Here is a 21,785-nt window from a genome sequence, read left to right as displayed (position 1 = left end):
GATTTTACATTCATGTGTTCAGGACATTGTTTTCTACAATTAAAAAGTCACCACGTCAGCGGAACAAAGTTGGAACAGTCGACGGGGATCACCGGACCAATAAAGCCGCTGCACCGCTTGAAGCCATAAATATAAACTATGACCCTGAGTGAAATAAACGGGTAATTTCACCTTCGAAATATTCGGATGGTGAAATAAATAAAATGTTTCAACTGTAGGTGTCGCAAAATATAAAAGTAACGACGTGTCATTGGACCGGTGTCACCTCCGACGTGTCCGCTCAGATGACCATTTCCTGTTTAGCTAGCAAAAAGCTTAGTGGCTGCCGGAGAGTTTTAAGGAGATTTCATGCCTTCAATTGGCTTTCCTGGTTCTTGAGGTAACTCAGGGAATTATTTACTCGACATTATAACACGACGCGAACATTTTTAACCGCTTGCTAAGACACCAACTCGCTTTGTAATGTTTTTAAGATTTGCCGGCCGGAAACTGAGGTTGCCGAGTACGTTAGCTAAACAGACGTTTTGCTCCTGTCAGCACTTGGCGCAACTGTTTACTACTTTTACATTCCACTGCTTGGTAAATCACAAAACGACAATAAACACATTCTGCATACTTTTTGGACTGTCAAACAGTTTCTCAAACCGTATTTTAATGAATATCTGCAATCATTCAATTAGTAAATCATGACGTGTATGAAACACCCACTTTTCTTCCATGTGTCAAATACTCAATGTGCAGTATAATTATGTGTCATAACTATATTTACTGTAAGTCAATTCATGCATTATTTCCTACATCCCCCACAGGCTCTAAGATCGTCAGGTAAAACAGCAGGCTGCAGTGATGTCATCAGAGCCCAAGTCCCCCACTCCCACCCCAGGGGACACATACAAGGGCTGGCTCTTCAAATGGACTAACTATATCAAAGGTTACCAGAGACGCTGGTTTGTTCTCAGCAATGGACTCCTCTCCTATTACAGGTAGACCACTCATCTACTATGGCTTGTGCTGTTTCAAAATGTAAATAAAGGGCATTCAGGAGCATTTATACATGAACTAAAATGGTTGTGAAAGTGGTTTTCACTACTACAGTACTCTGTCGAAAACAAACTTGTCAAAGTCAAGGCCCCGGGGGCCAGATCTGACCCATCAAACTGTTTAATGTGGACGGCCATGGGATGTATTGTGGTCCGTTAGTTCAGTGTTTTTCAACCACTGTGTGCCGTGAGATACAGTCTGGTGTGCCGTGGGAGATTGATTGATTGATTGATTGATTGATTGAAACTTTTATTAGTAGATTGCACAGTTCGGTACATATTCCGTACAATTGACCACTAAATGGTAACACCCGAATACGTTTTTCAACTTGTTTAACCCTTGTGTGGTGTTCGGTTCTGTGGGACCCGTTTTAATTTTTTATTAAAAGAAAAATTATGCAATTAATTAATTTTTCAAACTGAGACTCACTGACTTTGGCTTATTTTCTGTGAAGAACATATATCAGAATACATATTTAATGATCACACACACCATACACCCCCCCCCCCCCCCCCCCCCCCCCCCACACACACACATTTCTATTACATATAAGATGTCCGGGTCCACTGGACTAATAGAAGTGTGGAAATTGATGTTCTGTGTACCACACACACACACACACACACACACAGCAGGCCTGGACAGGAGGAGGACAGAGTGTAGGTACACAGAACATCAGAGGGTCAAATGTGCGAGAAAATGAGAGCAGACAGTGTTGACAAACAATGTTGCAACCTTGTGTGGGAACCGCAGGTGCAGAAACACAAAAGAAGAATCCCTGTGGGATGCAGAAACTGACAGGGAAATTTTCCGTGCAACGATCATATTGTTGTTACTCAGCCAGTGTTTGTCGGTCAGATTAACCCGTTGCATTTTGTGGCTTTTAATGCCTCACAATCAAACACTTTTATGTTAAAATACTAAACAGATGTTTATTGGGATAAGGTAAACATTTGTTCAGTATTTTAACATGCCCTTATTGTACTTACCAAACTCAAGGCCCGGGGGCCAAATCTGGCCCGCCACATTATTTTACGTGGCCCGCGAAAGCCTGGAAATAATATGCATTGATAAATGCTTAATCTTTTCTTACTAAATATATTTTTTCTTTCCCTTTTGACATGAAAAATCATGTACTGCAGCGCGCAATTGCATATCTTTTAAAATTCAATATAAAATTAAAAATATTATATTATCATGTATTGCAAAAATATTTTTGTTAAAATAAAGATAAATACTGTACTTAAATATCTGCTTGATTTATGATTTCAAAACAAATTATCAATCAAATTGTAGACTGTAAAATTGACAATAGATTTTACAGTTAAATTCCATTGACTGAGTTTTTTACCGTAAAATCAACTTTGGTACTGTTTTTTTAACAACATACAGTAAGACACTAAAACATTACAAAACTAACAAAAAAAAAATTGAAACAAGATTTTACGGTTAAAAAAAAAACTAGCAGCTCTGTTGCTTGAATTTTACCGCTGAAACAGTGGTTTTGTTTCTCCATTTATTCAATTTTTTCATCCATCCATCCATTTTCTACCGCTCATTCCCTTCGGAGTCGCGGGGTTGCGCTGGAGCCTATCTCAGCTACAATCGGGCGGAAGGCGGTATACACCCTGGACAAGTCGCCACCTCATCGCAGGGCCAACACACACAGACAGACAGACAGACAACATTCACACTCACATTCACACACTAGGGCCAATTTAGTGTTGCCAATCAACCTATCCCCAGGTGCATGTCTTTGGAGGTGGGAGGAAGCCGGAGTACCCGGAGGGAACCCACGCAGTCACGGGGAGAACATGCAAACTCCACACAGAAAGATCCCGAGCCCGGGATTGAACCCAAGACTACTCAGGACCTTCGTATTGTGAGGCAGATGCACTAACCCCTCTTCCACCGTGCTGCTCAATTTTTTCATATGCTGTAAAAAACCCTCACTGCTTTTACTGTAAAATTTTAGTGACTGAGCTGCCAGTTTTTAAAGTAAAATTTAAATATTTTTTTTTGCAGCTTATGTAAAAAAATATATTGTTATGTATTATATATAGAGATGTCCGATAATGGCTTTTTTGCCGATATCCGATATTCCGATATTGTCCAACTCTTAATTACCGATTCCGATATCAACCAATACCGATACATACAGTCTTGGAATTAACACATTATTATGCCTAATTTTGTTGTGATGCCCCGCTGGATGCATTAAACAATGTAACAAGGTTTTCCAAAATAAATCAACTCAAGTTATGGAAAAAAATGCCAACATGGCACTGCCATATTTATTATTGAAGTCACAAAGTGCATTAAACAGCAGCTTGGAATTTGGGACATGCTCCCTGAGAGAGCATGAGGAGGTTGAGGTGGGGGGGGGGGGGGGGGGGGGGGGTGTATATTGTAGCGTCCCGGAAGAGTTAGTGCTGTAAGGGGTTCTGGGTATTTGTTCTGTTGTGTTTATGTTGTGTTACGGTGCGGATGTTCTCCCGAAACGTGTTTGTCATTCTTGTTTGGTGTGGGTTTACAGTGTGGCGCATATTTGTAACAGTGTTAAAGTTGTTTATACCGTCACCCTCAGTGTGACCTGTATGGCTGTTGACCAAGTATGCCTTGCATTCACTTGTGTGTGTGAAAAGCCGTAGGTATTATGTGATTGGGCCGGCACGCAAAGGTAGTCCCTTCAAGGTTTATTGGTGCTCTGTACTTCTCCTAAGTCTGTGTACCACTCCGTACAGCGGCGTTTTAAAAAGTCATACATTTTACTTTTTGAAACTGATACCGATAATTTCCGATATTACATTTTAAAGCCGATAATATTGGCAGCCCGATATTATCGGACATCTCTAATTATATATATACACGTATATTCATAAATTACTCATTGTTAAAAGTGGCACTCTGAGGACAACCATAATTGCGATGTGGCCCTCAATGAAAACCTGTTTGACACCCCTGGAATAAAGGGTGCCGAAAGAAACAGGAAGTCAGATTGACAACTCTGTATTAAGTATAAAATACACGTTTCCCCTATTACTGTGTACCTGCCGTGTGAAATATGCATTAGTGATGCCCAGCTGAATCCAAAGTAATCAGTATCGGACTTTATTTTTTAGCGCCATGATTCTACACAACAGTGATATAAAAGTCTACAATTTTCTCGTCCACAGGACTCAGGCAGAGATGGGCCACACGTGCCGCGGCACCATCAACCTGGCCACGGCCAACATTGTCGTGGAGGACTCGTGCAATTTTGTCATTTCCAACGGCGGTGCGCAGACCTACCACCTGAAGGCCAGCTCGGAGGTGGAGCGCCAGCGCTGGATCACCGCCTTGGAGCTGGCCTTTGACACGGGGAACAACTCTGGTCAGCAAAAGCTACTTGGAAATGTGTAAAATACGACAAGGTCATGTGTCAGTTACCTCTTTTTTTTGTGTATCCTCGCCGTTCTCGCCACTTCCCATTACAGATGACTCATGCGAAGACGGTCCCTCAGCGCCCCCCACATCAGGACATGGCGGCGGGCGTACCTTAGATATCCAATCTACGCTGCGCACACTCGGCAGCAAGGTGGAGGATCTCGATACCTGCAACGATCTCATTGTCAAGCATGGATCTGCCCTGCAAAGGTAAAAACTATTATTCATCCCCCTTCCAAATAAACCTTAGCTAGCTCAATGTTATTCGTATCGTGGCCATATTTTGCAATAAAGTGAATTTTTATCTGTTAAATGTGTATCGTTGCGCTGGGAACAACACTCGGACACATCCATGTCATCTTTTTTTAAACCTAAATACTAGTTATCAGTTTAGAGAAGTCAGTGTACAGCTTATATAGCAGCATAAATTTACCATCCACTGAAAACGAGTCGACACAACATATTATTGTATAAACAGCTTGTAAAACAAGTGAGCAGCAAGATAATTTTGTCTTGCTGACAGTGGGTGCATGAGTGCTGCCGGGACTGGGGAGCCAGGGCTCATTGAATCATTCCAGCATGTGCCGTGACACTATGAAGAGGCGCATTAACTCCTCCTACGGAAAACACAAATTGACAATTGCATGGTGGCAGTGACGTCATAGTGTGCACGAGTGCAGCCAACAATGGGGAGCGGCGGGCCATCGCAGAATCGTTTCAACATGTACTGTGACACTATGAAAATGAGCATGATTTCCTCTCTTGGAAAACACAAGTTGACAAATGCATGGTGGCATTGGCGCCATGGTGTGCAAGAGTGTTGGAGAGCCACGGTTCATTGAAGAATAATTCCAACAGTTAATGTGACACTATGAGAAGGTAATCATAATTTTCCCCCTTGGAAAACACAATTTGACAACTGCATGGTGGCGGTGGCAGTAGCATTGTGGTGTGCATGAGTGCTAGGCAGTCGCAGCTCATTGAGGAATTATTTCAACATGTACTGTGACACTATGAAGATGCGCATGATCTTCTCCTCCGGAAAACACAAGTTGACAACTGCATGGTGGCAGTGGTGTAATAGTGTGCATGAGTGCTGCCGGGGAGCCGCAGCTCATTAAGGGAATTATTCCAACATGTACTGTGACACTATGTAAATGAGCATGATCTCCCCCTTGGAAAACACAAGTTGACAACTGCATGGTGGCAGTGGCTTTGTTGTATGCATGAGTGTGGCGGGCACTTTGGAGCCGCGGTTCAATTACAAATTATTTCAACATGTACTGTTGACAGTATCAATGTAATCATGAGCTCCCTCCTTGGAAAACACAAGTTGACAACTGCACTGTGGCAGTGGCACCACGTTGAGCATGAGTGCTGGGGAGCCGCGGCTCATTAAAGAATTATTCCAACATGTACTGTGGCTCTATGAAGATGAGCATGATCCCGCCCCTTGGAAAACACAAGTTGACAACTGCACGGTGGCAGTGGCGTCATTGCGTGCATGAGTGCTGCCCGCACCGGGAAGCCAGAGTTCATTGAGTAATTATTTCAACTATACTGTGACACTATGAAGGTGATCGTGATCTCCCCCCTCAGAAAACACAAGTTGACAATGGCAACAGCTAGAGATGTCCGATAATGGCTTTTTTGCCGATATCTGATATTCCGATATTGTCCAACTCTTAATTACCGATTCTGATATCAACCGATACATACAGTCGTGGAATTAACACATTATTATGCCTAATTTTGTTGTGATGCCCCACTGGATGCATTAAACAATGTAACAAGGGCCAAAATAAATCAACTCAAGTTATGGAAAAAAAATGCCAACATGGCACTGCCATATTTATTATTGAAGTCACAAAGTGCATTATTTTTTATTAACATGCCTCAAAACAGCAGCTTGGAATTTGGGATATGAGGAGGTTGAGGTGGGCGGGGTTGAGGTGGGTGAGTGGGGGTGGGGGGGCGAGCGGGGGTGTATATTGTAGCGTCCTGGAAGAGTTAGTGCTGCAAGGGATTCTGGGTATTTGTTCTGTTGTGTTTATGTTGTGTTACGGTGCGAATATTCTCCCGAAATGTGTTTGTCATTCTTGTTTGGTGTGGGTTCACAGTGTGGCGCATATTTGTAACAGTGTTAAAGTTGTTTATACGGCCACCCTCAGTGTGACCTGTATGGCTGTTGACCAAGTATGCATTGCATTTCCCTTGTGTGTATGAAAAGCCGTAGATATTATGTGACTGGGCTGGCACGCAAAGGCAGTGCCTTTAAGGTTTATTGGCGCTCTGTACTTCTCCCTACGTCCGTGTACACAGCGGTGTTTTAAAAAGTCATACATTTTACTTTTTGAAACAGATACCGATAATTTTGAAACTGATACCGATAATTTCCGATATTACATTTTAAAAGCAATTATCGGCCGATATTATCGGACATCCCTAGATAAAATGCTTGCCTATAAAATCCACATGTAAGTAGTTTTGCTTGTCACTGTAATACTTTGCTGTAATTATTCCACAAACAGGTCTTTGTCAGAACTGGAGGGGATTCAGCCCGGAGCGGACGTGGGGGATAAGATGAGACAAGTGACCGAGCGAGCGACGCTGTTCCGCATCACCTCCAATGCAATGATAAACGTGAGTCGCCCCCTACTGTCGAAAACCACAAAAGGATGTCGCCAGCTGACTTGTTTCGATTCTCCAAGGCATGCCGGGACTTCCTCTCGCTGGCTCAGAACCACAGCAAGCGCTGGCAGAAGGCCTTGCAGCTGGAGAGAGACCAGAGGGTGAGGCTGGAGGAGACCCTGGAGCAGCTGGCCAAGCAGCACAACCACTTGGAGAGAGCTTTCCGGGGAGCAACAGTGCTTCCGTCGTCAAACAGCAACGCCGCCTTGGGCAGCAAAGGTGCGCTTCTCCTCGAAGACCTTTTTTTGTTTTTCCACATCACTCACGGAGGACCCTAAACACGATCGATATTTAAAGGCGCTCTTTCAGGAAAAGGAGATTCCAGCGATGAGGATGACAACAACGTGTTCTTCGATGCCATGGAGGAACCGGCAGAGTTCATTACGGTCCCTGCCGATCCCAAATACCACAGGTCACTAGCAAGAGCACTACAAAACTTTTGTCACATATCTTCGAAACATAACTAGCCAGCTTCATTGATCCGACATGTTATTTCTTCTACAGGAGATCTGGCAGCAATGTGAGCGGATTCAGCAATGAGACCGGAATGGATGACCTATCTGTAAACGTGTGTTTGTTTTATTTCTATTCAAAGCAAATCTGTAGTTTTTTTTTGTTACTCTCTTGTGTAGTAAGACATTCTCCTTCTTTAGTTCGACGAGCTTTCGATGGCCTCCAGCCCAGAGTCACCGCAGTCCCTGGAGCTGGAGCCAGTCAGACAAAGGCGGTCTCGTATCCCCGACAAGCCCAACTATTACCTCAACCTTTGGAGCATCATGAAGAACTGCATTGGAAAGGAGCTCTCAAAGATACCAATGCCCGTAAGAAACTGTCAGGTTCAAACACCGATGACATCTATTAAACAAGACAAGAAGCAAGGAATTAAACAGAGACAGAATTAAATTTGGCTCAAATTGAGGAGAGACGCACGGACACTGTACCCTTGTACAGTGTTTCAGCACGCTCTGCCAAAAGATTGCACGCCTCCTTTTTTTGTTTGGACCTTCCCTGACCACATGGCCACAGCTGTTTCTAAGGGACGAAGGTCGTAAACAGTTCACAGAAAAGGTCGTAAACAGTTCACAGAAAAGGTCGGTTCAAAAAAGAGGTCGTAAAAGAGTTCAAAAAGAGGTTCGTAAAACAGTTCAAAAATGAGGTTCAAAAAGAGGTTGTCAGGAACTTGGGCAGATCCTGCCTTCTCTCCGCTTTGTAGTCCTTGGGTTAAAACAATATCTTTGTGTTGATTACAATACATGAAAGAAGACAGAAACCCCTGCATGTTGCTTTCCATCCTACACAGTGGCGTTTTACAAGCCTTCTTGGTAGGTTCAAAGACAGCTTTTGCCTCTCGCTGGGAACTAATTGAAACACAAAGTTTTGTGATAACTTAGCTAAAATTATTCTAACAGAAACCGTCCATACACCCATTTTATTCCGCTTATCCGAGGTCGGGTGGCGGGGGCAGCAGCTTAAGCAGAGAAGCCCAGTCTTCCCTTTACTGTAAATAGGGGTGACCCGAAAAAACAAGTATGATATTTGACTTACATCTCAAATTTCCAATGCAAGCAGTCGTGCAGCTTGTCTACTTGTGCAAAGCTGACCGTCCAGTTAACATTTAAATGTCCTCCAATAAGCACACAAGTTTAGTCTTTTCTTAGATTTTAGTCAATTCATTTACAAAAAGGTAAACATTGTAGGCTATAGGCCTTTTTAGAGCTAGCAGCTACACAACAGATAAGCACATTATAGCACACAAGCTAGACTTGGGAATAAGTGTCCTTAATTGAACAATACAGTGTTCCCTAGATTTTGTGTGAGTTATGATCCAGACCTACCCACCGTAGGTGAAATCCGTAAAGTAGGGACGCTTTTCATATTATTATTTCTATGAATATTGTGTGTTTATTGTCTTAATTATCCCTCACACAACTTTCATACACAATTATAAACACTTCATATGGTCTTAAAACACTTAATACATTCTAAGTCTGACGTAATTTTAACATTAAAAACTCCAGTGGGTACTCAACTCTCAATGTACTCAATGGTACTTTAAAATCTGCACTCAGGCCGTAGCAAGAACATTATTGCAGTCCTAATCAGCACATTTGTCAATATAAACAAATATCAATTAAGTATTGCATATTACTAACAGACACAAAGTTTCCAAGGCAGAAGCATAGCAGAAAGTATACAGGGATAAGCGTGTCCGCATCATTCAACTTACTGCGTCAGGAGGTAATTATTGTGGCCAATAGATTTGACCAAAAAAACAATTAGCACTCAACTTTAGCTTGATTAAAGACAGCATAAGCCCATTCCAGACTGTTATTAATAAAAAGGTTAGTGTTTTTCATATCAACCATTGTTCTCTGTTTGAGTAATTTCACTCGATCAAGCCTTTTACAACATTTCACACTGAAAAACAAAATTATGTACATGCTGATACCGTATATGTTCAATTTTGGTATCGGCCAATATGTAAGCTCCAATATCGGGATGGTATCGGAAGTGAGAAAGTTGTACCAGATATAGGAACTTTAACCCCTCTCTTCCCTTTAGGTGAACTTCAACGAGCCTCTCTCCATGTTGCAACGTTTGTCCGAGGACCTGGAGTACTACGAGCTGCTGGATAAGGCGTCAAAGTGCCAGAGCTCTCTGGAGCAGATGTGCTACGTGGCGGCCTTCACCGTTTCCTCCTACTCCACCACCGTCCACCGCACTGGAAAACCCTTCAACCCCCTGCTGGGAGAAACCTTTGAGCTGGATCGCTTGAGAGAGTGTGGCTACCGTTCCCTCTGTGAGCAGGTACGGCCCCAACTGACTCAGAAACAACATCATACTTTGTATGCTTCTACAGATTTTGCTTCTAAGATCCATAATGACTCACTAAAGCAGGGGTGTCCAAAGTTTTTCCACTGAAGGCCGCACGCTGAAAAATCAAAGCATGCATGGGCCATTTTAATATTTTTCCTTTTGAAACACAGTACAATATATTGATTTTTTTTAACCTTTACGGCTCCCCTCTAGTCCGGCCCCCGGGTACCCGAAATAGTCTCAGACGGTCATAAAATGTTAAAAATAATTCATATATTATTTATTTATTTTTACTTTCAACGCTTAAATCTCTAGATCAGGGGTCACCAACGCGGTGCCCGCGGGCACCAGGTAGCCCGTAAGGACCAGATGAGTAGCCCGCTGGCCTGTTCTAAAAATAGCTCAAATAGCAGCACTTACCAGTGGGCTGCCTCTATTTTTTAAATGTTATTTATTTACTAGCAAGTTGGTCTCGCTGTGCTCAACATTTTTAATTCTAAGAGAGACAAAACTCAAATAGAATTTGAAAATCCAAGAAAATATTTTAAAGACTTCACTAACTGACAAAGAAACAGATAACAGATTTGGTGTCCAGTTCAAAGTGTGACATGATTTATTTAAAAATTTGAGAGTTGACTTTTGTATTTTACATGAGTTATTTGTACAAACATGGTGCAAAGTAAATTCATGATTTGTTAAAAAATGTTAGTGGCTAGCTAGTTAAAATGGGATATTGTGATTTCACAAGACTGTCTTAGATGTGATCATTTGAAAATGTTCAATTTGAAAAATGTGCACTTAGAGAAAATATGAAAATAAAGTGTTGCATATTGATATTTATCTGTTTTTATATATATTTATTGTGAGAAATCATTAAGATGATCAGTGTTTCCACAAAGATAAATATAATTAATTATTAATAATAACATAGAGGTAAAGGTAAATTGAGCAAATTGGCTATTTCTGGCAATTTATTTAAGTGTGTATCAAACTGGTAGCCCCTGCGATGAGGTGGCGATTTGTCCAGGGTGTACTCCGCCTTCCGCCCGATTGTAGCTGAGATAGGCTCCAGCGCCCCCCGCGACCCCAAAGGGAATAAGCGGTAGAAAATGGATGGATGGACACTGGTAGCCCTTCGCATTAATCAGTACCCAAGAAGTAGCTCTTGGTTTCAAAAAGGTTGGTGACCCCTGCTCTAGATCAAATTCAGGTCAGTCGATAATAAAGTTTTAATTTTTTTTTTTATGTTCTATGCCTTTTTTGTTAAAAAACACCCTGTTTTTAATTAAAAAAACACAAAGTATGCAATATTTTTCTCGGGGAAAAAAAACGTTCACAGTACGGTAGATTATTTGATGTGATGTAATTGGAGCCCTAAATAGGTAAGTAATTCATAATAACATTGATTTTGATTTATTATTCTTTTTTGAGCGATGCCAGTTTAAGAAAAAAACAACTATAAATCTCAGGGATTAGTATTAATAATAAATTATACATTACTTTTTTAAAACTCAACACCTACATCTCTAGATCAACTTCAGGTCTATGCGTCGATCATACGTTTTTATTATTTATTTGTTTGTTTGTTTAATGCCTTTTGTCATAGAAAACTTTTTTATGGCAAACACAAAATATTCCCCCCTAAAAATATTTCAAGGTGGAATATATGATGTCAAGTAATTGGAACCTTCAGTAGGTCAATAATTCATTAATAATTTTTAGCAACAGTTTTAAAGAAAAAAAACAGCTTGCATGGCAGCTTTGTGTTACTCAAGTCAACATTGCAATTTTTGTCGTTACATTTCCCTTGTATGCTTTTTTTTTTAATTCCGTTTTTTAATGATTTTATTAGACAGTTTGTTTTTTTTTAAATTAGCTGCGGGCCACAAATGGTCCACGGGTTGCACTTTTGACACCTCTGTCTGCACTATAACATCATGAAACATATGACTGACTCAAAATGGTTGCACCTCTCAGGTAAGTCACCACCCGCCTGCCGCAGCCCACCACGCCTTCTCTGAAAAAGGATGGACTCTCAGACAAGAAATCACCCTGGCCAGCAAGTTTCGAGGAAAATATTTGTCCATCATGCCCCTGGGTGAGTATGCGTGTTACATGTTATATGTGTTGTATGTGCATATTCACATTCATATCTGTTTAGGTGCAATCCAGTGCATGTTTGCTAAGAGCAACAACCATTACTCTTGGAAGAAAGTCACCACAACAGTACACAATATTATTGTGGGAAAGTTATGGATCGATCAGGTATTGTACGAGCAACATATATGTCAATTGCTGTGCAGGGTCATATGAAATTCATGTTTTCTTTCTCTAGTCAGGGGAGATCGACGTTGTCAACCACAAGACGGGGGACCGCTGCCACCTCAAGTTCGCTCCCTACAGTTACTTCTCCAGAGATGTGCCAAGAAAGGTCAATCACTACTTTCAGTGCTCTGTAGTTGACGCAAGCTGTGCTCTTGTCTATGAGCAGAAAATGCATTCTATTATTGCTTTTAGGATCATTGTTGAATTAATTTCCTATTTATCTGCACTCCTTTCTGTTCATTATCTCTGTCAAGAAAGCTAAAATTATAGTAGTAGTTTTTTTAATTTTCCTTTCCATTTTGGTCTCAATCCCCACAGTAACAGCATAGAAAATATTAGAATTAAAAACAACAAATTTCTGTCGACAAAATTAAAAAATAATTTAAATACATTCAATCTAGTAAAATATATTCATGCAAAAAAATAATTTAAATACATTCATTCTAGTAAAATATATTCATGCAATATAGGAAATATATTTATATATGTTTTTTATAAAACTTTTTTTTTTTTTTTCCAAAAAGCCGACAATTAAAAAAAATGTTTAAGACTATTTCAATAAAACTAAGGCAGGTTAAACAAAATATATTTAGTATAATGTATATTTATAACTTTCTATTTTAATATTTATATTATTTTAAGTGTGACGCACTTAAGGTTATGATAAGGCACTATATCAAGTTAATCCATTATTAATATTAATTTAGCTTATTTGAATTTAAAAAAATTGCCTCCACCATTAAGATTACGTGATTATCTGTCTGGGTTTGTCAGGAGAAATTTTACAATAAATCCAATATAATATTAAATTAATATTTTTTTTAATATTTTTAAATTAAGATAACAATAATTTTTTAGAACATGTCATAGGTTTTCAATAATGTTTTTCAATCCTTAATGTCTACAGGTTTACTCTTTCTTTTAATACGTTATTTTGATTAAAATATTTTCTAAGATTGTACCTCCGCCATCAAGGTTACAATTGTATGTCTGGGTTCGTTCATTTTCTCAATTTTATTTGCAACTCAACCTTTATTTTTTTATAGCACCGAAACTTTAGTGTGTGCTCATTTAGGATCTTACTTCCTGTGGTCTTTAAACCAGACAAAATTCTGCATGTACGTCACTCATCTTACTTTCTTTTAAAATACTAAATTGTAGTTTTCATGTATTTATTTTAATTATTGTTTTGTATTATTTTTTTAATTATAAAAAAAAAGTCTATTCTTTAAAAGAATAAATAAAAAAATAAAAAAAAGATACTAAATTGTGTATTTGTGTATTTTGAGATTTCACAAGTGACCAATTAGGCTCCTGCTTGTGTGCGTCAACGCTGCGTTTTGTCTCACAGGTGACTGGCGTGGTCACAGACAAGGACGGAAAGGCGCATTATGTGCTCTCGGGCACTTGGGATGAGAAGATGGAGTTCTCCAGGATCATGCAGAGCAGCAAGAGCGAGAACGGTGCTGAGGGCAAACAGAGAACCGTCTACCAGACTCTTAAAGCCAAAGAAATATGGAGGAAGAACCCGTTGCCGTAGGTTTCTTGGTTGTAAGGCCCACCTGAACACGTTGCCAATAATCAACTCTGTCTTACCGCAGAGAGGGAGCAGAGACTATGTACTTCTTCTCCTCGCTGGCCCTGACACTTAACGAGCCCGAAGAGGGCGTGGCACCGACGGATAGCCGACGGCGGCCCGACCAGCGATTGATGGAAGACGGACACTGGGATGAGGCCAACGCAGAGAAACAGAGGTTGGAGGAGAAGCAACGGATGGTCCGTCGGGAGAGGGAGAGGGAAGTGATCAAGGCGGCCCAGACGCCGGACGAAGGTAAGACAACGATCACGCTATTTTTTTAGACGGACAATTCGTCTTCTGTCCGTCCATCATTGTCTCCATCTGCTTGTCTAAAGCTTCCACCCAGGAACCAATCACTGACTCACCCTTAAAAAGCAAGTATTCACCTTCTCCATGTTTTTTTGTGTGCTTTGTTATCATCTACATGCTCTTGTTTGCTCGCTCCGTCCTCAATTCCTTACGTTTACGTTCTAGTTGACCCAGACCAGATCGGAACAGAAGCGAGTGAGGGTTCCGATGAAAGCAAGTATCACGCCACAGTTTTGTAGTGCCTTTAATACGGACAGTTAGATGTGCCGTGTGACATTTTGACGTTTAGTTGACAGTAGTTTCTTAGCTTGTAGCAGTAAAATACGACAAAACAATTGAATTACATTTAACTATTTACAAGGATCACTGTACGTGCTCTAATTATAGCTAGAAATTTTTAAATTTCATTAAGACAGTTGATTTTTTTTCAACTTGAATAATGATTTGGAGTGCGTGAGAGAGAGCGGGTTTAACCACATGGTCATTTTTGTACAAGTACCGTATTTTTCGGAGTATAAGTCGCACCGGAGTATAAGTCGCACCTGCCGAAAATGCATAATAAAGAAGGAAAAAAACATACATAAATCGCACTGGTGCCCGGCCAAACTATGAAAAAAACTGCGACTTATAGTCCGAAAAATACGGTATATAGCAAAACACTGGACTGACTCAGCTAAGCAGCAACATTTTAAAGCGCATGCAGAGGTACATAAAGCTGCTGGATTGAGCCAGAGCTCTTAACCATAATGTTTTTGTTATTTTTACCCAGCACTAATTATAGAGACTTAGACAGAATCCCCACTATTCCCCTTGGAAATGGCGAAACACCCTTAAAACGCCCCAAAATGCTTATTTTTGATACTCTCAACCAGGGCTGTACAAACTTTTTGAGGGCCGCATACATATTTTTACACTTTGTAAAAATAAAATGATAAAAAAAACAACATTATATATTTAAAGACAAACTTTGTGCCAGCTTTGTGTTATTGATGACAAAGCGTATTATTATTGATTAGCATCAAAATTTCCACTTTTTCTCATAACATTACGTCTTTTTGCTCTTTTTCCTTGTACGATTGTTTTTTGTTCGATTTTAATATTGACAATACCAAAACTCGAGCTGTGAGTCACAAATGGCCACCACAACTCAGTTTTACATAGTAAGAAACACTTGCAGGTGGAGGCGGGAATCTTTGGTCACCTCACGATTCAAGTACGATTACTATTCAGGAGTTACGATTCGATTAAAAATCCATTATTGATGCGTCTTTAATTTATGTATATGGATTCAGTTTTACATTTCTTCTCGTTTCAGTAAATAAGCGTTTATCACTTGCAACTTTTAAAAACTGCATTTGTAATAAGAAATTCCCATCACATTTATTAAATTCATGGAAATATGTGCAAAACTGGAACATAAGGGTCCTATATTAGAGGATCTAGTCGGATCTCTCAGTGAAGGGGCTCGCTGCAGTCAGCCATATTTTAGAACCGTCTGCATTACTCTTTTTACAAGAAATAAATCGATGATCAATTATTGACGTTTACGAATTGATTTTATAATCGTCCATGTCCGAATTGCGATGCATCTAAACATCGATTATTTCCCCCACCTCTCCTTGCAGGCATACAGTAAACGGTAATGTACTTACAAGTTGTGCAGTTCCTCAACATCTCGTCTTCTGCTGCAAAATGTTGAGTGACTGCAATACTCCTTTTTTTCCTAACACTGCAGATTTGAGTTACTAAAATAAACACATTTATTAATTTACAAGCAGAGAAAACAAATGTATGACTACCCGTATGCGGGGGAACACTGATCTACCCAACAACAGCGATTTGGAGCATTTACGGTAACTTCCTGTGTGTATTTTAAAGTACCAGTAGAGTGGAAAATAAATGGATATAACCAAAATAGTATCAATCTCACAGAGATTCCCGAGCTATTTTGAGAGAGAATGAGGAAGCCAGACACGTCATCTTGTGGCGTAGTGGTAGGTAGGGACCGTAGAGCCCTTCCCCATCAACAACAATACTAATCAAGCAGACATTGTGAGAGCCAACAACAATTACTTTGGGCAGAATTATGATCCAGAACCTTATATTGTTGATCCAAGTTTTAGAAGCTATGCTAAACAAATCCAGCTTCAGTGAAACACTAAGCACCATGTAGTAGTACTGCTAAGTGCTAAACAAGAAAAACTAACTGCAAACATAATAAACAATACCTTACTGTACAATGTCTGCTCTTACTTCGATGATGACTGATAGGATGTCCATATCTTCTGGTTTGTATAAAGAATTAATCACGAAGCACACGAAGGGTTAACAAGGAAAAGTCTCCCTGCATGCAGACACGCCTTCGGTTGTGTGTGTTTGTCTCAATCTCCTGGTATGAATTGAATGTCACAGATGAACAACTTCTAGTTTCAAGGCTAAATCCTCCTTTTATCCAGATGAGAGGCATAATTCATAATGTAGAATAACTTTGATGAGCCGAGATGCGATGATGCGGGAGCAGCAGGACATTGCTACCAGATCAAAGTAAGGCAGCAGAGGGCTACTTAGCTGTTTGTATCATTGCGCCGCTAAGAAATAAATTGTCTGCGTTAGTGCTTATAATAAAAACATAGCTAATATTTGGTTAATATTCAGGTCAGGATATGTATAAAGAGTGTTGTCGGGAGGTTTTCAATGGTTATTTAGAGAGTTTTGTGGGCGAAATAGAGAGCCCCTATTGACTACATTGCTAGCTGTACATTGTATTTATTTATTTATTTACAACTTAGAATGCATAAAAAAAGAAAAACATATGTTTTATGTCTTACATAAGGATTGTGAATGATAGACAGCACGTCTCTCTCAAATTTTTACATATTTCCAGTATGACAGACCTGATAATATGGTGCAGAAGCACTCCAATTGTGGTGTCAATCTCCGGAAATAGCCAAAGGTATTCAGAGTGGAATTTTCAAAATGGCTGACTCAATTTGTGGTATTTTGTGACGTTTAAACTGTGTTTTTACATGCTTTGCGGGCTGTAAATACGATTGGATATGGTTTAATGGATACACTGAAACACAAATCAGCATTTAATGTCAGCATGTTTTTCCACTCTACTGGTACTTTAAGTGTAACCCTCAAAAGCCAAAGAAAAAGCAAAACACAAAGGTTTTTTACACTATATTGCTTGAATGGTACAAGGTCAAGGAAAACTTAACACGCGGTTTGTGTGCTGACCTTTAGCTGACACTGAGGACTCTCTTCCTCCTCATCCTTCGCCTCTTGCATGCAAGTACTCACTTACTGTACCTTTGTTATTTGTTGCTTTCCCGAGCGTTCATGTGCCATTTTTCTTTCCCTTCATTATTCCAGCCTCTCGCGGAAAATTGCCCGCATCCTGTCAAAGCAAGTAAACACTCGTAGTCAGTAGTAGGTAACAATCATCCACTGACCATGTTTCGTTGTTTCTTAGTGGAAGTAAAAGAGGGATCTTGTGGAGCTCCGCTTAAAAGCAAGTAACATAGATAGATAGATAGATAGATAGATCATGTGAGTAGTAGTTGCACAGTAGCACAAAAGACCATAGCTGTGTTGACTGCAGAGGCAAAGGGATTTTTTCTGTGTAACAGTTGTGTACAAACAGCACCATCAGAAAACAAAACTGTATATTTAGAGTCAGGGCGCTCGCTGTGTCGAAGCGTCTTCCACATTGGGAAGTTTTGACACTCATAACGCACCTCTCATGCACCAGTTGTGCTGAGAGCCGTTGTTGCTACCCAGTAAGTATCTGAGAAAGCGCACACTGTCATGTTCGGGTTTGCAGAGTTCTGTATGAAACACAGGGGCAAATAAATGGCGGCTTTGTTGCATTGACGAATTTGTGAAACCTCAGTGAAATAGGGCGTTTATTGCTTTTATTATTTGATAGCTGGCTGTGCGTCTCAACAGATTCTGTATAAAAGGCGCTGGTGAATTAAAAACTGTTATAGCTCCGATGTGACAATTTTGCACAATCTGTGAAAGACAATATTTTTAATATTATGTTTATTATTACTGGGTTATAAATAACAGATAGCAGGACGCAGCACTGCTGTGTGAAGGTTTTGGGATTTAGGGGTGTCCCGATCCAATCATGATATTGGATATCGATAGGGATGAGTACCCAATCCGGTCTTGACCGAATCCTGCCGGTCCTGCTGGGCACCGATTCACGTAAAATATAACAGCGCTATGTTTCGGTGCCAGGGTTGCCTGGCACTTGGTGATCACTCCATCGGCACAGAGTGGACTCAGCCAAACTACCTTCTAGGTAATGTTGCAATTTTTAATGCCAAAAAAGAAATTGACTCAAAAAACGCTCCAACGTAATTAAAATAAGGCTACAATTTTTAAAAAATGGGTAGCTTGATTCTAATATACATCAGCTTTGAAATTTACATTCTACTGATGAGCATTAGCGATTTTACATGGCGATTTCAACACCTCCAAATTTTGTAATGAAAATCAGAACTAAGAGGCATGTTACAGTCAAACGGCTGGTGGGTGTTAAGTACAATACTTACAGCATTAACACTTTTTAAGGCGCAACAAAAACAACACCATAATTTATACACTACTGCCATCTAACATCTTGGACTTTCAACTTCAATTGTCATACTTTCAAATGAGACTCAGAAATTTGATAATAAAACAATACAACAATTGGATATCAATTTTTAAATGTTGCAATAAAATTTTTAATTTTATTATCTAAAAAATAGTTAGATATTCATCAAGTACCGGTATCGACCGGGAATTGGTACCTTTTTATCAGTTCAAATGGAAACGGTACTCATCCCTAGATATGGATCCGATATCCGCAAAAAAACAAATATGGGATTATATCGGCTTGTATGTAAAATATCCGATACAAACAGTCCTGCAGCGTGTTTACTTGTGCAAAGCTGCACAGCCAGTTAACATCTAAATGTATTCCAATAAACACAAAAGCTTGGTTTTGTTCTCTATTTTAGACAAGTCATTTACAAAATGTAAACATGGTAGACTATAGACTACTAAGAGCTAGCAGCTACACAACAGCTAAGCACACAAGCTAGACATACGTATTAATAATCCTCAATTGAACAATATTGCAGTCTAAAACATCACATTTGTCAATATAAAGTATCAAATAATTATAGTTGCATATTACTTACACATACAAAGTTTTCAAGGCAGTAGCATAGCAGAAAGTATCCAGTAACAAACGTGTCCGCATCGTTCACCTTACTAGTTTAACTCAATAAATTGTTGCGGCTACTAGGGTTCACAAAAAAACAATTACCTTTCCACTTTAACTTAAAGAGAGTGTAAGACAATTCCAGACAGTTAATAATAGTTTATTTCAAACCTACCATTGTTCTCTGTTTGACTAATTTCACTCAGTTAAACCTTTTCTAACTTTCCACACTACAAAATAATAAAAGTACTCATGATTCCGTCTGTATTGGATCAATATCAGTATCGGCCAATATTCAAGGCTCCTATATTGGTATCGTATCGGAAGTGGACACCTCTCGTGGCATTATTACTCCACTTTACGCGGCTCTGTGTGTAAGACGCCCGTGCCTCCGAATAATGTCAGTACTTTCTACTTTGGCTCGGACATGGCCATTGTGAAGTGAAGTGAATTATATTTATATAGCGCTTTTCTCTTGTGCAGAATATCTGTGTGAAAGGGGGCATTTATTGGTATCATTATTAGATCGTTGGATGCTGCGTGAAAGGCACTGGGGAATAAACGCAGCGATTTTGCTGGATCTCTGTACGAAAAGAAGTTAGCGTCCTGAGCTAGCCGTTCAGCCTCCAGTAAAGTCCAGTTGTGAATTCCTTTTTATCCTCTCCCAGCCCCTCATCAAGACAGCCACCAGGCGCTTTGGTTTGAGAAGACTGACGACGCCCAGTCAGGAGAGACCCTGCACGTCTACAAAGGGGGCTACTGGGAGACAAAGGACAGCGGTGCGTGGGACATGTGCCCGGACATCTTCTGACGACCTCACCCGGCGTGAAGATGGCGCGTAAGTCACAAGTCACGCGCTTGACACGGAGCATTGAACTCAGCGCCATCTTTTGTCTGTGGTTGTTTTTCAGCAGACTTCCCTCTCAGGATGCGAGTGTGTGTTTTTTCTTCTCTACACCTCCAGAAATGAAGCGGCTGTACTTTGCAGGAACACGGCGGCACCAAGCACACGAGCCAAGGTTGCATTACCGCTGCTTTCTATTTTTTTTAGCACTCATCGGCAAGGCCACGATCATCCACCTCACCAAAACGTGCACGTTACTGACAAGGTGAAAATGGTCCACACCCCCCCTAAATTGTGTTGATTTTTGGCTGTAACTGCAAATGCAGTGTCATAAAGGAACAGGAGAGTGCTTGAGAGTAGTTGTTTTCAAAATGTTAGGCACCAAAACACTTTGGAGGGGTGCAGCAGTTTAAAAAGAATTTATGATTAAAGGCCAAATGAAGTGATTTGTAGTTTCGACATTGAGAGTTAACGAACATTTTCGCAGGAAATTAGACTTTGAAAACCCCAGCTCTCGGATTATGCTGCACATCTACAGTTTCTACGTTTTAGAATGATGCAAATGGTCCCCTAAAATAATGGATACCAATCATTTTTCAATAAGTAAAAAAAAATATGAACGTCACAATTTGGGCTGGGCGATATGGCTGAAAACTGTATCACGATGAAAGTGTTATGTATTGGTCGATATCGATAATTGCTGGTATTTTTATGACCTATCGAAAATAAGGACCTGGAGAAAATTATATTACGGTAAATGTAAACCTTTGTATCTAAAATGTAACCTTCCTCTGATTATGATCCCCTCCACTATCAAGGCAGAAAGGAAATATCAACACCACCATGGAAAACACTCAATGTAAACACAATTCTAAAATCACATTGAACAATGAACAATATTCTCTGAAAATTAAGGGATATTTAAGAAATGCTTAATAAAGTGTAACAAAATAGCGCAATGTGTGAAAATATAAACTCGGAGAACCCCGAAAAGAACTATTTTCTGCATGTACACTTGTAGTGCTAAGGTGGTATCACTGATAACAAGCGCCTTGGTCTGACTACGGTCCGTTTAAAAAAAAAAATCCAAAAAAACTGCCATGCTGTCACGGTGACTCTTTTTTTTCTATCCACAATTGATTTGCTCTCTGGAGCACTCATTTCTAACTTTCTCTTCTCACTTCATGCAATGAATCAACCGCCAGACAACAAGACGGCGCAACCAAACTGATAGTTCATACTGTTACCTGATTGGCTGTTAGCGTGTCACTCCCACTGATCAGTGATCGCTTCCTGCGCTGCACGGTTAGCGAGTGCCTTTGTTCATGCAAACAACCTGGCTTGGCCACTTCCCGTTTCTTCCGACAAAGAAATTTTTTTTTACATCGAACGCATTTTTAATTGGTATTGATTACTTGTCTATCGCGATGAATTGACGTCATTTTATCGCTCAGCCCTGGTCACAATATAACTAGTTCTAACACAACTTCCAGTGGGTTTTTTTTTTGCTAAGTTTTTAGTGTAATTTCCTG

At 40.0% G+C, this 21,785-nt stretch overlaps 1 protein-coding gene across 4 annotated transcripts; it reads left to right on the top strand.

Moving 5' to 3' along the window:
• Nucleotides 1–236: 236 nt before the first annotated feature.
• Nucleotides 237–20,673, top strand: osbp (oxysterol binding protein). Of its 4 annotated transcripts, XM_061984077.2 has the most exons (19): nucleotides 237–379; nucleotides 810–983; nucleotides 4,218–4,414; nucleotides 4,518–4,677; nucleotides 6,999–7,110; nucleotides 7,179–7,377; nucleotides 7,456–7,570; nucleotides 7,663–7,726; nucleotides 7,812–7,979; nucleotides 9,721–9,966; nucleotides 11,953–12,073; nucleotides 12,137–12,240; nucleotides 12,311–12,406; nucleotides 13,652–13,836; nucleotides 13,902–14,131; nucleotides 14,215–14,253; nucleotides 14,354–14,401; nucleotides 20,078–20,247; nucleotides 20,324–20,673. In XM_061984077.2, the coding sequence occupies exons 2-18, from the start codon at nucleotides 847–849 to the stop codon at nucleotides 20,218–20,220; spliced, it is 2,364 nt and encodes a 787-aa protein (XP_061840061.1). In that variant the 5' UTR covers nucleotides 237–379; nucleotides 810–846; the 3' UTR covers nucleotides 20,221–20,247; nucleotides 20,324–20,673. The 4 variants fall into 4 exon arrangements, with proteins under 4 accessions (XP_061840061.1, XP_061840064.1, XP_061840062.1 ...); XM_061984080.2 differs by lacking the exon at nucleotides 14,354–14,401 and having other exon boundaries at nucleotides 7,468–7,570; XM_061984078.2 differs by lacking the exon at nucleotides 14,354–14,401.
• The last annotated feature ends 1,112 nt before the right edge of the window (nucleotides 20,674–21,785 follow it).

The sequence above is a fragment of the Nerophis lumbriciformis genome, linkage group LG25, assembly GCF_033978685.3.
Source record: "Nerophis lumbriciformis linkage group LG25, RoL_Nlum_v2.1, whole genome shotgun sequence".
In the NCBI taxonomy this organism is placed as follows: Eukaryota; Metazoa; Chordata; class Actinopteri; order Syngnathiformes; family Syngnathidae; genus Nerophis; species Nerophis lumbriciformis.
This window is presented reverse-complemented; position numbering and strand designations above follow the sequence as displayed.

Excerpts from the sequence above, each read along its gene's own strand:
- osbp (XM_061984077.2), top strand. The coding sequence starts at position 847 with ATGTCATCAGAGCCCAAGTCCCCCACTCCCACCCCAGGGGACACATAC. Across the intron at positions 7,571-7,662 it reads GCCGATCCCAAATACCACAG|GAGATCTGGCAGCAATGTGA; the intron begins GTCACTAGCAAG and ends TTTCTTCTACAG. Across the intron at positions 9,967-11,952 it reads ACCGTTCCCTCTGTGAGCAG|GTAAGTCACCACCCGCCTGC; the intron begins GTACGGCCCCAA and ends TGCACCTCTCAG.